Source organism: Neovison vison, chromosome 7 (assembly GCF_020171115.1).
Source record: "Neovison vison isolate M4711 chromosome 7, ASM_NN_V1, whole genome shotgun sequence".
In the NCBI taxonomy this organism is placed as follows: domain Eukaryota; kingdom Metazoa; phylum Chordata; class Mammalia; order Carnivora; family Mustelidae; genus Neogale; species Neogale vison.
Genome location: NC_058097.1, coordinates 17,434,692 through 17,449,498, shown reverse-complemented (window position 1 = coordinate 17,449,498; position 14,807 = coordinate 17,434,692). Strand labels below are relative to the sequence as shown.

Below are 14,807 nucleotides of genomic sequence, written 5' to 3'. Positions count from 1 at the left end.
CCACCTACTCACCCCTGACCTGTTTCAGCCCCACTGCTATCATTGGTTTCACAGCTGCAGAGAGAGGGCATGAAGCCACAGCAGGCTTTAACACCGGCCAACTGGGGTTCAAATATGACCTTGACCAGCTCCAGGCAAGTAGCCTGGGGAGTCTCCTTACCTCCCTGAGCCTCAGCTTGCTCATCTGAAGAATGGAGCTGAATAAATGTACCCTGTGGGTGGTCTTGAGGAACACGGATGGTATTGGGGAACATCCGATCAGTGCTTGATACATAGTGGGCTTTCATGGTGGGTTGTAACCGGGTGTGAGACAGCAAAGCCAGACAGCTGGATGCTGGCAGGTCATGTATGCATTTGTTGCAGGGATAAGTGGACCAGCTGGCATTGAGTGACACAAGTGAGCAGAGAGTCCTTCCTCCGCCTGGCTAGGGAGACAGAAGGAACGATCCAGCGGTCAAAGGGTCAGATTCTAAAGACTCCAAATATACACATACTCTCATTCACACTTAGGGAGGGTATTCTAAGCAGAGAGCACAAGGGGGCCATACCAGTGAGGGTTCTTCAAAGATAATTGTCTCAGGTCTTTAGGTAGGAGAATGGAAGGGTTTTTAGGCAGAGGAGATTCAAAGTCATTCCCCTCTGGGGATAGGTTAGAAGAAACAGGGTGGGGATTGGGAGGCTGCTAGAGCTGGAGTGAAGAAAACCATGAGAACACGTTGCAGGTCCTTGGGAGGGCGGGGCAGGAGGAGGCAGGGTCCATGGTGCTGCCCATTTCTGGCCCTGTCACTGGGTGATGGGGAGCAGGGGTTTGGGTATGGTCGGTCTGGAATTAGAGAGTGCAGTTGTAAACACGTGTCTGGGGGAAATGACTCCATGTCCCAGGAGAGAGTCATGGCTTGAGGTTGTGGACAGGAAACTAAGGGGGAGGGTTCAGCAGCCCATGAGGTCAGAAGACCCTAGAAGAGCCCCAGAGCTACCAGATGAAAAGAGCCCCGAGAAGGAGAGGAGGAGCGGCCAGGGGTAGAGGAAGACGGGAGGGTGCACCTCCCCCCAGAGGGTGTCAGTAGGGTCACACAAGTTGAGGACCTAAAAATGTCCTCAAACCTGAGCCCCGGGAAGGCGGGGCGGGGCGTGGAGGGGCGCGGTGTTCGCTACGGAATCACAACCGTATCCCTGTGTCTGTGGAGGCCTCAGTGGACTTGAGCCGGGTCTGAGTTGTGAATGTGGGAGGACAGGTCCCGGGTCTGTGTCTTCCTAAGGTGCGTAGCGGAGGCGCTGGTGGTGAACGGGGCATGGAGGCTGTTTAGAGCTCCTTGTGTAAGCTGTTTGGCTAAGAGCCACAAAGGAACGGGCTGTGCGGGCCATTTAGAGCGAGGGTGGCCGGGCCCTGGTCACCGGCAGCCAAGAGCACGCAGACGCTGGGACTGCACTGCCGAGCCAGGCCGGCGGATCCCTCGGCCCACGGCGGCCCCAGAGGCCCAGAAGCGCCGCTGCCAGCCAACCCCAAGCGGAGCTAGGCGTCCTGTCCCGACGCGGGGCGCGCTGTCGCGATCCGGCGGCGCGTGACGTGGCGGGGGCGGGGTCTGGGCGGCCGCGGCGGTCGAGCGAGCGAGCATCCTGTCGGCGCCTGGCTACTGCGAGGTAACGGGCCGCGGGCGGGCGAGCGGGGGAAGCGGGGCCGGGGCCGAGGCCGGGCCGGGATCGGGGCCGGGGCCGGGGCCGGGGTCGCGTCCTGGAGGCCGAACGCTCCACGCGGCCGCCGCCACTGCCGCCGCAGCGTGCTTGCTGCGCCGCAGCTTGCGGGCCCGCCAAGCCGGGCGCGGGGCGGGCCGGCGGCACGTGAGACACGCCGCGGCGAGAGCGTGCGAGAGGGTGACGCTGTGCGTGTGAGAGGGACCGCGAGCGTGAGGGTGGCCCCAGGAGTGTGGGGAACCCTGAGTGTAAGACTGAGCGTGTGAGAAAAACTACGGGTGTATGTGTGGGGGTGTGTGTGTGAGAGAGAGACCCCCCCCGAGTCTGAGAGTGACTGTGTGAGTGTGCAAGAAACACCCTGAGTGAGCAAATGACTGTGGGGGACACCTTGGTGTGAAGGAGGCTCTGCGTGTGATGAGAGAGGAACAGGCGCCCTAGACCAGAAGGGGGTGGGGGGAGAGGGAGGGAGGGAGGGAGAGAGAGAGAGAGAGAGAGTGTGTGTGTGTGTGTGTGTGTGAGAGAGAGAGAGAGAGAGAGAAACCCTGAGGGTGGGAGAGCCTGAGTGTGAGGTGACTCCAGAAGTGCGGGAGAGGCTGAGAGTGTGAGGGACACTGGTGATAAGAGTCCCCGAGTGCGATGCTGTGTGAGAGACTGGGAAATCCTGGAGGGCGAGTGTGATGAGAAAGAGAACCTGGGCTGTGAGAAACTGCACGTGAGAAGGACAGCATGCAAGGCTCCCTCAGGCAGGATCAGGGCTTCCTGGGATGCTTCGAGATGGGCCATGGGCTTTAGGGCCAGGGCTTGCAGCCCTGGCCTGTTGGCGCCAGGGGATTGTGTGCTCCTGCTTTGATGGCTCGCTCTTGTGTCTTCATGTCCTGTCACCTTGTTTGGTCATCTCATGTTATAAACGGAAGGAGATACTTGTAAAACATTCTGAGAATTCTTCACTAAGCACTAAGCAAACTGTCTGGGTACCACATTGTGTAATGGTCAGTATAAATGGGAATCAATATTTAACAGATGTTTTTGAGTGCCCCTTGTGTGCACTGGGCTGTGTGCTTGGTGACACAGTTCAAAAGAATTCGGTCTCTGCCCTTGATAGGGGGAAAAAAAGCACTGCCAGCAAATCTAGCATCGTGGTAGCAGAATGCTCCACCATCTGGTGCTTCTCTGAGAGCTGCTCTCTGATTTGAAGATCTGGGAGGAGCAGACTTTTTGAAAGTCTGTGAGTGCTTCTTGAGCTCATTTTTTGTCTCTCTTTGCTTGCTGTGAAGCCCTTTAGGTGGAAACTGCCCAGGCTGCCTACATTACGAAGGTGCCCTTGTGGGCTAATGGCTTTTGCTTCCCAACTTTGTTCTCAGCCTGCCATTCAAGTTCTTATATTTGATTTCCCAGCCCTAACAAATAAGCAGAAAGCCACAAACACCATTTTTTTTTCCCCTTTCTTCCTTCTTCCCTGTCTGGCGATGGGTGTATTTTTATTGCAGACTAAAAGTAAATACCAGTTATGTGACTGATCTCCTCGGCCCTTCTTGGTACAGGAAATTTCCTGACCTCTGTCCTGTGTATTTCCTGCTATAGTCTCCAGGACGTGGATACATTTCTACAAAAGTGACCGAAGCAGGGCTTACAGGACCTGGGACTCGGGGAGCAACAGCCGTCTAGAAATGAATGATTTGAGATGACCGGGCTAGTTCTCTGACACGGGTGGGCTGGTTGCTTCAGTTACAGTCCACTGTGGGTGTGATGGAACTTCTCAGTAATTGAGTGCTGCCCCTGCCAGGCATGTAAAACTTTACTTTTACAAAGGGAAAAATCATCCTGCTGCTTACTAGATTCATTTTTTTGATAAGCTGCCTCTTACTCTTTGTTACAGAGGTTAAATGGCCAAGACAGACAAATGGAATTAGGCCTTGCTGTGGAGACTTCCATTTTCTTCTCAGTACCTGACCATTTATGATGAGGCAGCTTATGAAAGTGTGATGTTTGCTTATTTCCTCACAGGTGAATATTATTGCTCTGTTCTCTATTAGATCTTGGATCTTTGCAATTTGTGAAGTTTCAGTTATTTGTGTACCATATGAATAGGATGCTATTAATGAGAGTGACTCACATATAATTAAGTTATGTAACACTATATTATATAAAATTGTATATTAAATTTTATCATTTTCTAAAGAGCAATTGTGGTGGTTTATAATTAAAGATACTTCAGTGAGGTCGTTAAAAAGAAATTGAAAACCAAAGTCAGTGGAAAAGACTAGATATCACGTACTGTTGAAAGTGAGGGTATTTATTCACTGTGATTGATTGCTGAATTTGATATTGAGTTTCCTGGTATCTTAGGTAAAGAGATAAATGTAGAATTACATAACTTTTTCATTTGATAAGTGTACTATATATATATATATAGAGAGAGAGAGAGAGAAGGAGAGTTAAGCATTAAAAAATTAACACCTGTTAATTGAGGAAATATATAAATCTCAGAAAAGCTTAGAAAATAAAGAATCTACGTTTTCACAGTAAAGATTTTAGTATTTTTCTCAACAATATTTTCCCCCATAGTCATCAATTATAAAAGAGTTTTTTTTTTTTTTTTTTTTAAGATTTATTTACTTGGGATGCCTGGGTGGCTCAGTTAGGTCTCTGCCTTTGGCTTGGGTCATGATCCCAGGGTTCTGAGTTGAGTCCCATGTGAGGCTCCCTGCTAGGTGGGGAGCCTGCTTCTTCCTCTGCCTGCTGCTCCCTCTGCTTGTGCTCAGGCACTCTCTCTCTGACAAATAAATAAATGAAATCTTTAAATAAATAAAGATTTATTTATTTATTTTGAGAGAGAAAGAGAGCATGGGCATGGAAGGAGGGGCAGAGGGAAAGAAAGTCTTAAGCAGACTCTGTGTTGAGCACAGAGCCCAGTGTGAGGTTCGGTCCCATCACCCTGAGATTATAACCTGAGCCAAAACCAGGAGTCAGACATTTAACCAACTGTGCCACCCGTGTGCCCCTATAAAAGAGTTTTTAAATGCAGCTTTTAAAGTATTCTTTGTAACTGAACTTCGTAAGATTCTTCTTTCTTTTCCCCCCTGAAAATTGCATGTGGTCGTTTTATGGTTAAATTTTCATGAGGAAATGTTAGTAGTCTTATGAGTTCCTTTGTTATCTGGTGCAGGAGCCTGTAAAACAGGATGAGAACCTACTAGAAAGCTGCATTGTGTCCTTACAGGCTGGGTTTAATGTTAGTTTTTCAAGACAGAAACTTAGCAGGTACACTGAATGATTTAATGGAAATTGTCTTCAATAGTGATTTTAGAGAAAGAGAGACTGAAAATCTCATACTGTGTGTGATCTTCACATACCGATTTCTCTTATCAGTTGGATAAAAATTGAAGGCAGGAAGATAGCCAGTTCAGAGAAGATGATCTGGTAAGATTTTGTTGCATACTCTTTCCCCCAAATACCAGGCTACTGAGCTGGAGATAGTGGCTTAGTTAGGAGCTCCTTGATTTTTCAGCCCATTGTTGCAGAAGGTCTGCAAATATGTTCTTTGGGGATAGGATAAGCAATGCATCTCACACAGGTATGGACTGCTGTAGATAGAGTGGTGACTAATTAAATGCAAATGAATTCAAAACCTTTATTGTGGTCATAGTTGCTTGTTACAATTTTTTCCCCATCATCTGTTATTTAAAGAACAACTTCTTTGACAAAATGATGGGAACCACTGTCTCAGACTGAAGTTTGACCACTTCTCTTTACTTAAGGCTTTTTTTGCTTATTGTTCTGGCAAGCAGGTGGCTCAAGGTGTTAGACTTTCAGGAGGGTTTGTTGTGTATTTTTTCTTTCAGCTATTCTGTCCTTGGTATATTTTATTCAGTGATCATGGACTGAGTACTGAGCCTGTGCTAGGCCTTGTACTGGGTGCTATTCAAGTAGATCAGGAACTCACAAACTGGTTGGAAGATTGAAGCTACGTAAATGTGACAAAATGAGGGGACTGCTAAGCAGAAGTATGTATTAAAAATTTTATGGGAACAAGGAGATATATGGAGAAAGATGGCAGCTAGGCTGTTGGGGTAAAGGTGGGAGAAGAAGAGTGTTAGAAGCAGAGAGCTCGGTATGAACACAGATGTGTCTGCCTGATGGACTTTGGAAACCCTGGACTACTCCAGGTTCTGGAAACTGCAAGTAATTCATTGGGACAGGACCTTGGGTGGGACTTTGGGGTCAGGGGTGGGGGTGGGGGGACATAGTGATAAGGCCCTGCTAAGAAGCTTAGAATTGGTCTTAAAGGCCTCAGGCAGCACCTGGGGGAGGGTTCCTAATAGTGCTCTGCTACCAGCTGAGAGATAGGGCTGTTATTCTGTTGTGAAACTTGGGGACCCAAAGCAGTGTTTTTTCTGCTTAGAAGGTTGTCTCCCACCCCATCCTGTTCTGCTCTCCTGCGTGGAGGTAAACCTATTGCAGATGCCAGTTTGTTTGTTTTTTTTTCTTTCCCACTCAGAATTCACATAATTACTTAGACAAGAGTTATGTTGGGACATTCCATTTTCAGGTCTTTTAGATCTTGCTGATTTTTTTTTTCTCACACTCTACATGGCGCTTGAACTCATGAGTCTGAGATTAAGAGTCTCATGTTCTACTGACTGAGCCAGCCAGGTGGCCCTAGATCTTGCTGATTTTATGTCTACGTATTCTGTTTTGGCTGAGAGAGGTGCTTTGAAGTCTAAATGTAATTGTGGATTTGTGTATTTCTCTTTTCAGATCTATGATATTGCTTTATGTATTTTATGTATTTGGAAGCTATGTTGTTGGAGGAATACACATTTGGAATTGTTTTCTTGGTGAATTAACCTCTTCATCATTATGTAATGTCCTTTTTTATCCCTAGCAATATTACTTTAAAAAATTTTTTTTATTAACATATAATGTATTATTAGCCCCAGGGTACAGGTCTGTGAATCGCCCCTAGCAATATTTCTAATTCTGAAGTTTATTTTTAGTCTAATGTTAATAATAGCTACTCCAACTTTCAAGCAGTGTTTGCATGGTTTATTTTTTCCTATCTTTTTACCTATAACCTTTTACCTATCTTTTTTTTATATAATTTTTTATTTTTTATAAACATATAATATATTTTTATCCCCCGGGGTACAGGTATGTGAATCACCAGGTTTCTACACTTCACAGCACTCACCATAGCTTTTACCTATCTTTTTATACCTATAACCTACTGAGCCACCCAGCTGCCCTCCAGTGTCTTTATATTTAAAGCTGGTTTCTCGTAGACTACATGTTGGGTTTTGCATTTTAATGTAACTGTCAGTGCTGTCTCTTAATTGGTATGTTTAGATCATTTCCATTTCATGTTATTATTGGGATGGCTGGATTAAAATCTTCCATTTTGCTAGTTGTTTTCTGTTTGTTGCTTGTGCTCTTTTTTTCTGCCTTCTTAAATTTTTTTATTATTTGAGTATATTTGATGCACAATGTTACATTAGTTTCAGATGTACAACATAGTGATTCCACAATTCCATACATGCTCACCATGAGAAGTCTAGTTACCATCTGTCACCATACACTGCATTACAATATTATCGACTGTATTTTCTGTGCTGTGATTTTTTTTTTTTTAAAGATTTTATTTATTTATTTGTCAGAGAGAGAGAGCGAGCACAGGCAGACAGAGAGGCAGGCAGAGGCAGAGGGAGAAGCAGGCTCCCTGCCGAGCAAGGAGCCCGATGTGGGACTCAATCCCAGGACGCCGGGATCATGACCTGAGCCAAAGGCAGCTGCTTAACCAACTGAGCCACCCAGGCGTCCCTGTGCTGTGATTTTTTAAAAATGATTTTATTTATTTATCTGAAAGAGGAAACAAGACAGAGAGAGAGGAGAGTGTGAGCGGCAGAGGAGCAGAGGAAGAGGGAGAAGCAGCCTCCCCACTGAGCAGGGACCAGATCCAGGTCAATCCCAGAACCCTGGGATGATGACCCTAACCCAAAGCAGAAGGCAGATACTCAACCAACTGAGCCACCCAGGCTCCCCACCTATATTTTACTTTTATATATGCTATAAATCCACAATTCATTGCTACTATTTTTACTTGAGGCAGGCGATTATATTCTAAAGCAAATAAAAATAGCCACCCCCCAATTTTTTTTTCCAAAATGTATTTTTTTTTAAATACCCAGGTGCCCCTGATTACTTTGCTTCTTGATAGTAGGTTGTTTCTCTTGCCTTTTGTTGTGTTGCTTGTAATTTGTTACTGATTGCTAGATATAGGACTTAAAACAGTAGAGAGTGAGGCAAGTATTTATTCTGGGTACATCTCTTCTTTTGTAGGCTATTAGAGTGGGAGTTCTAGTCGGTTAGGAGATGAGTTGGATTTGGGTTTTGTTGTTATGGTTACATTAGGTGCACGTGGGAGCTTCAGATTCCTAGGTTTAGGATGGGTTTGCTGGAGGAAGGGCTTTTCCTCAATGTTTATGCTTTACCCTCAACTTTAGGTCTTTCTTTTGTTGCTGGGTGCTTGCTTACCTGTTGGTGGGGAGCAGGGATTCTCTTGTTGTCTTGGTTCAGCCTCAGTGTTAGACAGGCCCTGTTTTTCTGGGTCTGGGGGGAAGAGGGGTGAAGATCTTCTCTAGTGATCTTCCTCTTGCCTCAGAGGTAGAACATTTCTGATGGTCCGGGCCAGAATTTCCTCTTTCCTCCAGGAATAAGGGTTGTTTTATTTTTCTTTTACTCTGCCCCAGCTGCCCTGGAAAGGACAGAGTTTGCCACCCTTTCCCCAAGGGTGTAAATTTTTATTCTTTAAAAAAGACCTTTGCATTTTTCCCATAGTACTGATTGCTTTTCTTCTCTAAGCTAGCACTACTGAGAAGCAGTCTCTGGTCTCCTACCTAGTATTTTTTTATATATATATTTTATTTATTTATTTGACAGAGAGAGAGAGATCACAAGTAAGCAGAGAGGCAGGCAGAAGCAGAGAAGAGAGCTCCATCTGGGGCTCTATCCCAGGACCCTGAGATCATGACCCAAGCTGAACTGCCTAGTATTTTTTATGAACATCCAATCCTCTGAGGTCTGTGGAGAAAAACCTCTGACTGTCTATGTTCTTGCTAACCCACACAAGACCTTTAGTAATTCATTAAATTGTACCTGAGGTCTTCTTATTTGCCCATGTTTGCCTTATTTTCATGTTGGTCGCATCATTGTCAGTGTGCCACAGGTGAACCAGAGCTTGCATCTCTACAGGAAGGTGCCTGTTTTTCCTTAAATTTCAGTCCAGTAGGTTGTCCTGTAACTTCAGTTCTCTGATGGCTTCAAGAAAAATTATGGTTTTGTAGATTATTTGTTTTTTTCTTGTCATTGGAGTTGGAATGATGCTTTTCCCAGCTTTCTGTATCCTACATGGATAGTTATAAGCCAAGGCAATTCCATTTTGTACTAATTTTTTTTTCCTGTGAGATGAATTTCTCTCCTTCCCTGTGATATTATGAATTAATAAGTATTTGGTCTTCATCCACTGTTTCTAGACACAGTTCCTATAATTTCCTATATAAGAGCCATAGGAGCATTTTCTGTTATAATATTTGCTTTTGCTCTCAATTCCTGAAATAGCTCCAGGGCAATGAAAGTGAAATGGATGTCTTTTGTTATTTATATAACAAGCCCCTTTCAACCTGCCTCTCAGTTTTTGTTAATGAGGTGATTTTTGGAAAGCATCCAGATCTTCTGAGGATGGGGGCTAGTTGCTAGAGGAACCAACCCTGTGATTAAGTGGTTCAAACTATCAGTGCAGCGAGAAGGGGAAAGGGAGAGAGGGGCTAGAGATTGAATCTATCACTAATGGCCAATGATTTTAATTAGTCATGCCTTTGTAATGAAGCCTCCATAAAAACCCAAAAAGGACAGAGTTTGGAGAGCTTTCGGGTTGGTGAACAGGTGGAGGTGCTGGGTGAGTAACTTGTCCAGAGAGCGTATGGAACTCCACTCCCCTTCCCTTATGCCTTGCCCTATATGCATCTTTTCCATCTGGCTGTTCCTGAGTAATACTGTTTAATAATAAATTGGTAATCTAGTGAGTAAACTGTTTTCTTGAGTTCTGTGAGCCATTCTAGCAAATTAATTGAACCCAAGGATGGGGTAGTGGGACCCTCCAGTTTATAGCCAGTCAGTTGGAAGCCCTGATAACAACCTGTGCTTGTATTTGGCATCTGAAAAGGGGGCAGTTTTGTGGGACTGAGCCCTTAACCGGAGGGAGCTCTAGGTCAATAGTGTCAGTGATGCAGTTTTGGAATATAGGTGAGGTTTGGTGGGGTGAGGTCTGGAGCCAGCAGCCAAGAAAGAATTCTTGAGACATCTTTGGTGCAAAATGCTGGTTTTTTTAATGCATGGGGACAGGGTCCTTGGGCAGAAAGAGCTGCCTGCCTCAAGTCATAAGGACACTTAATTTTTATCTACATTTCTTTCTGGAAGTTAGGTTATTGATAAGAATGCTTTTTTCTTGTAAATCACTAAGACATTTGTCAACTCCTGTCCTGCAGAACTATAATCTCTATAAATTAACCATTTGTTTTTCCTTCCCTTAGTTTCAGGACAGTCAGGAGTGCTGAGGAATGTCACATATATCCCACCTTAGGGGTGGGGGTTCTGGGGTGTCAGCTTGTGCTTTGTCCTCAGCTTGCCTTCTGCTCCTTCATCATCAGGATTGAGTTAAATTGTCTGGTGTTGCCAAATTGATGTGTAGAAAACCCATACTCCGGTATCAGAGATCCAAAAAGAATATGTGGGAGCCCCAGCCTCCTCTCCCCATTTAGCTAGGGTCTGACTCAATAGAGGGGAGCCTGAAGTATTCTTTGGGACCAGATTTCTCTGCTTGCCTCTCTGTTGAGTTGGGTGGAAAAAGGCAATCTAGGTCTGCACCTGACTCATGTGAGAATATAGTCTCCTCTGCTATTTCCAAGTTTGTTTTCATGGTTGCTTTGGCTCATCTGACGGACACGTGAAAACAAGTATGTACCCACATGCCTGTGCCTGCATAGGAAAATCTGCATGGCTTGGTGCCAAGAGCAAAAGGAAGAGTGGTGTGCCTTAAAGCCAGGTCTTATCTAAGCAGAGGTAGGGGAGTGAGGGAAGGCTTGCTAGTGCCCCCAGAGGAGTGTTTTCACTTATCTCCAGTGCAGACCCTGGCAGGGGACCGGGACAGGTAAGGCAGGAGTTTGGATAGAGCTGTGGAGACTGAACTTTTCCCTGAGAACTGCTTACTCTTGAGTGGCTATTCCCTCACTCTGAGCTCCGTGAGCTAAGTTTCTGGCACTTCTATCTTTATTGAGCAGATGAGAGGCTTCTGGGAAGATGCTGTACTGATCTCATTCTTATCTCTGAAGTTATCTCTGTAACCTTAAAAGACTGATTCTTGGGTGGGAATAGTATGGCTTACAGGAATCCTTTATCCAGGTGCTCGCTTCGGCAGCACATATACTAAAAAAAAAAAAAAAAAAAAAATAGGAATCCTTTATCCAGAAGATGAAGTGGGAGTAAGTAGGTGATCTGACTTCCTGATTACTAGGGCACAGGGATTGGGAGCAGGAGAAGTTCATGCTGAGTGCAGATTCGGGAAGGTGTGCGTCTTCCTCTGACAGATTCTGGGTTCTTCATATATAAGTTGTTGTGGAATCTAACTTCTTTGAGGTTTCTGAACTGGCTCAACTCTAAACCAAAAGTAGGGGTATGTGCCATCTCCCTATGGGATGCCTTCTAATGCCAGGTCTGTGGATAAGAGAAGCCACATAGCTCTGACTGGGTGTCACAGTTTCTGGGTCCTGTTCTAGAATCTCTTTGCAACCCCAGATGGTATTGAGGGGCATGCTAAGGAGGAAAACAAATTTATAGCAGTCAAACCCCATGTTAGGGTGCCCTCTGGATGTTCTTTCTCTATCGGGTCTTAATTATATTCTCTCTCTTTTCTGGGCACTTTGGAAAAAGAGATGTATTGAATGGACAAGCAGCAATGTAGGAAATATGATTGATGTTGTAGACACAGCAACACACAGGTGTGTATTTTCATGAAGGTCCTTTGTTTGTTCTAGTCTTTGCATCCGCTCTGGTCTTAGCATCTTCCTAGCCTTTCTTGCCACCCGCTGGTGTTCTTTGCCGGCCTCAGAGTAGTGACAGACTTGTCCACATGTTGCTGGATACTGCAGAAGTTCCTGTTTATGTTTGGGGGAGGTGAGTGGGTATGGGCAGTGAGAGATCTATCAGGCTTACTAGGGCTGTGAACCTGGTAGTGAGAGTCTGGTCTTTGCAGGTTTGTAGGTTTTAAAATGGTAAGACCATTGGCCGCCTGGGTGGCTCAGAGGATTAAGCCTCTGCCTGGGTGGCTCAGAGGATTAAGCCTCTGCCTTTGGCTCAGGTCATGATCTCAGGGTCCTGTGATCAAGTGCCGTATCGGGCTCTCTGCTCGTCGGGGGACCTGCTTCCCCCCTTTCTCTACCTATCTCTCTGCCTACTTGTGATCTCTGTCAAATAAATAAATGAAACCTATAAATAAATAAATAAAATGGGACAGCCAGACCAAAAGTACACCTCAGGGAGAATCCATGCTATGGATAAACCTAATGCCAGCCTACCCTCTGTTTTAAGCCAACTTCCAACTCTCTATTGTTGGAAGTTGCCATCAGCTGAGCTCTTACAGTTATCTCTTGGGAGCACTATTTATCTGCCTACCTCCATTTATTTCTCTGTGTCCTGTGCTGGAAACGGATACAACCTCATTATATTTAAGTCTGTGTGTAAGGCATACTGTTCGTATATAAGAGGTTGGCTTTGCCAGACTAAACCAGAGACTCACCAGCTTCTGCCCTTAACTAACATGCTTATATTCTTTGGTATTCTTTGCCAGGCCACAGTAAACACAGGTGTGAAGGAAACATTTGCCATGGAAGCCAGGGAACTGGAGAGCCCCCCACCAGCCTACCATCTTATTCCAGAGGCCAGCCAGCCCAGGGAAGATGTCAACATGAAGCCTCAACAGACTGCAGAAACTATGCAGCTAAAGAAGGAGATCTCGCTGTTGAATGGGGTCAGCTTGGTGGTGGGCAACATGATCGGCTCAGGAATCTTTGTCTCACCCAAGGGCGTGCTGGTATACACTGCCTCCTATGGGTTGTCATTGGTCGTATGGGCCATTGGTGGGCTTTTCTCTGTTGTTGGTGCCCTTTGCTATGCAGAGCTGGGGACCACCATCACGAAGTCTGGGGCCAGCTATGCTTATATTCTAGAGGCCTTTGGGGGCTTCATTGCCTTCATCCGCCTGTGGGCCTCCTTGCTAATTGTTGAGCCCACCAGTCAGGCCATCATTGCCATCACCTTCGCCAACTACATCATCCAGCCCTCGTTCCCTACCTGTGATCCCCCGTACCTGGCCTGTCGTCTCCTTGCTGCTGCTTGCATATGTAAGTCTGGGGTTTAGTGGGGGAGTATGTTTGAGGGTGTGGGTTCCTTTGATAATGGTAGTGGTACCTGATACTCGAACACCATATTTTGCTTTTGGGAGGAGGGGGAAGAGAGGCATCTTACCCTTTGTCTCTTTTTTTTCTTTTTAAATATTTTATTTATTTAAGAGAGAGAAACTGGGCAGGAGCATGGTGGGAGAGGGACAGGAAGAGGGAGAGGCAGATTCCCTGCTGAGGAGGGGGCCAATGTGGGACTCAATCGCTGGACCCTGGGATCGTGACCCAGATGCTTAACTGACTGAGCCACCCAGGCGCCCTCTATCTTACCTTTTGAAGAAGTAATCTCACCAAAGTCATTTAACCCTGAGAGATAAGTAAGGGTAAAGGTTAGGGATGAGAGAAGTTTGAGTTTTTTTGTGACTCTTGGTGCCTCACATTCCTTCTGTCTTGACTCTTCCAGAGTTCTGTTCCCCAGTCTATGCGACAGGTTGGTGCATGTCTTACTTTTGTCTTATCAGATGTTTTGATTGGAGTCAACATCACTAGTTGTAACTTAACCCAGAAAAATCTATCAGTGCTGAGGACTTTATCCTGCTTCTCAAAAATAAGTTGCTTTACTTCCCAGTTTAAACCAGTTTAGAGTCTGAGGAAAGAGACTTCTCTAGACTGTTGGGGTCCCAAGGTGTTACCCTCAGCCTACAGGACCACTGTTTCCTGCCACTGCCACTCTTTGCAGCCCATTCTAAGCAGCAGGCACCACACCAAAATGGCTTTTTCTCACTGGCGTTTGAGTTTTCTTTTTTTTAAAAAAAAGATTTCTTTTTTTAATCTTTTAATCTTTTTTTTTTAATCTTTAAAAAAGATTCTTTTTTAAAAAAGATTTTATTTATTTATTTATTTATTTGGAAGAGGGTGCAAGAGAGACAGGGAGAGAGAGAAGGAGGGAGATCATGAACAGGGGGAAGCCTAGAGAGAGAAACCGACCCTCGGCTGAGCAGGAAGCCCGATGTGGGACTCAATCCAGGAACCCCAGGACTGTGACCTGAACCAAAGACAGACACTTAACCAGCTGAGCTACCCAGATGCCCTATATTTGGGTTTCTCAGGTCAGAACCCAGGAGATCCCAGTTGATCCCTCTTTATTTTCCTTTTTCTCTCGTGAAGTGGTCAGGAGGGATTCTGTGTGAAATTGCTGAAAAGGAGAGAAGATTGCTATGAATTTACCCAGTCTTGTAGGGCTAGTGTTTTAGCTGAGAAGTGGCGCAGAATTCCCTGTGTTCCTTAGCTCTGTGCTGCCAGGAGCACTTAATTATACTCTGTTCTTTCCATATCTCTGCTTGCAAAAGCTTTGGCAGTATATGTAGTTTATCCACAGTGTTAAAAATAGACTGAGAGTACCTTGGAGTTAGCAAAAAAGGATTGTACGGTACACTGTGGTTCCTGACTTTAAGGAATTTGTTAAAGACAAATGTTAAAGGGAACCCCTCAACATGTAGCCCCAGGACAGGAGAAGGTGGGTACTCAGTGTTAGGGTCTGACCATGGGAACTCTGGCCTGACTGAGTTTTCTAAAAAAAGAAGAATTTTCTGATTATGAAATGTGTTCATTAGGGAGATGAACTTATCCTCAAATCACCCATAATGTACCACCAAAAGATGAACACCC

The 14,807-nt window shown here is 45.4% G+C and overlaps 1 protein-coding gene across 7 annotated transcripts in view; it reads left to right on the top strand.

The window, feature by feature from the left end:
* Window positions 1–1,180: 1,180 nt before the first annotated feature.
* SLC7A6 (solute carrier family 7 member 6) overlaps window positions 1,181–14,807 on the top strand; it is a 38,209-nt gene continuing 24,582 nt past the window's right edge. For 2 of the 7 annotated variants that reach the window (XR_006385451.1, XM_044255873.1), the window contains exons 1-3: window positions 1,183–1,259; window positions 3,569–3,696; window positions 12,590–13,142. Coding sequence is in view for 6 of the 7 variants with exons in the window: in XM_044255873.1 (XP_044111808.1) it covers window positions 12,626–13,142 (517 nt within the window). In the remaining variant the exon portion in view is untranslated. Of the gene's footprint in view, window positions 1,260–1,586; window positions 1,642–3,568; window positions 3,697–5,058; window positions 5,113–12,589; window positions 13,143–14,807 lie in introns of those variants that run through there. The other 5 variants (XM_044255868.1, XM_044255874.1, XM_044255869.1 and 2 more) reach the window with 5 other exon arrangements.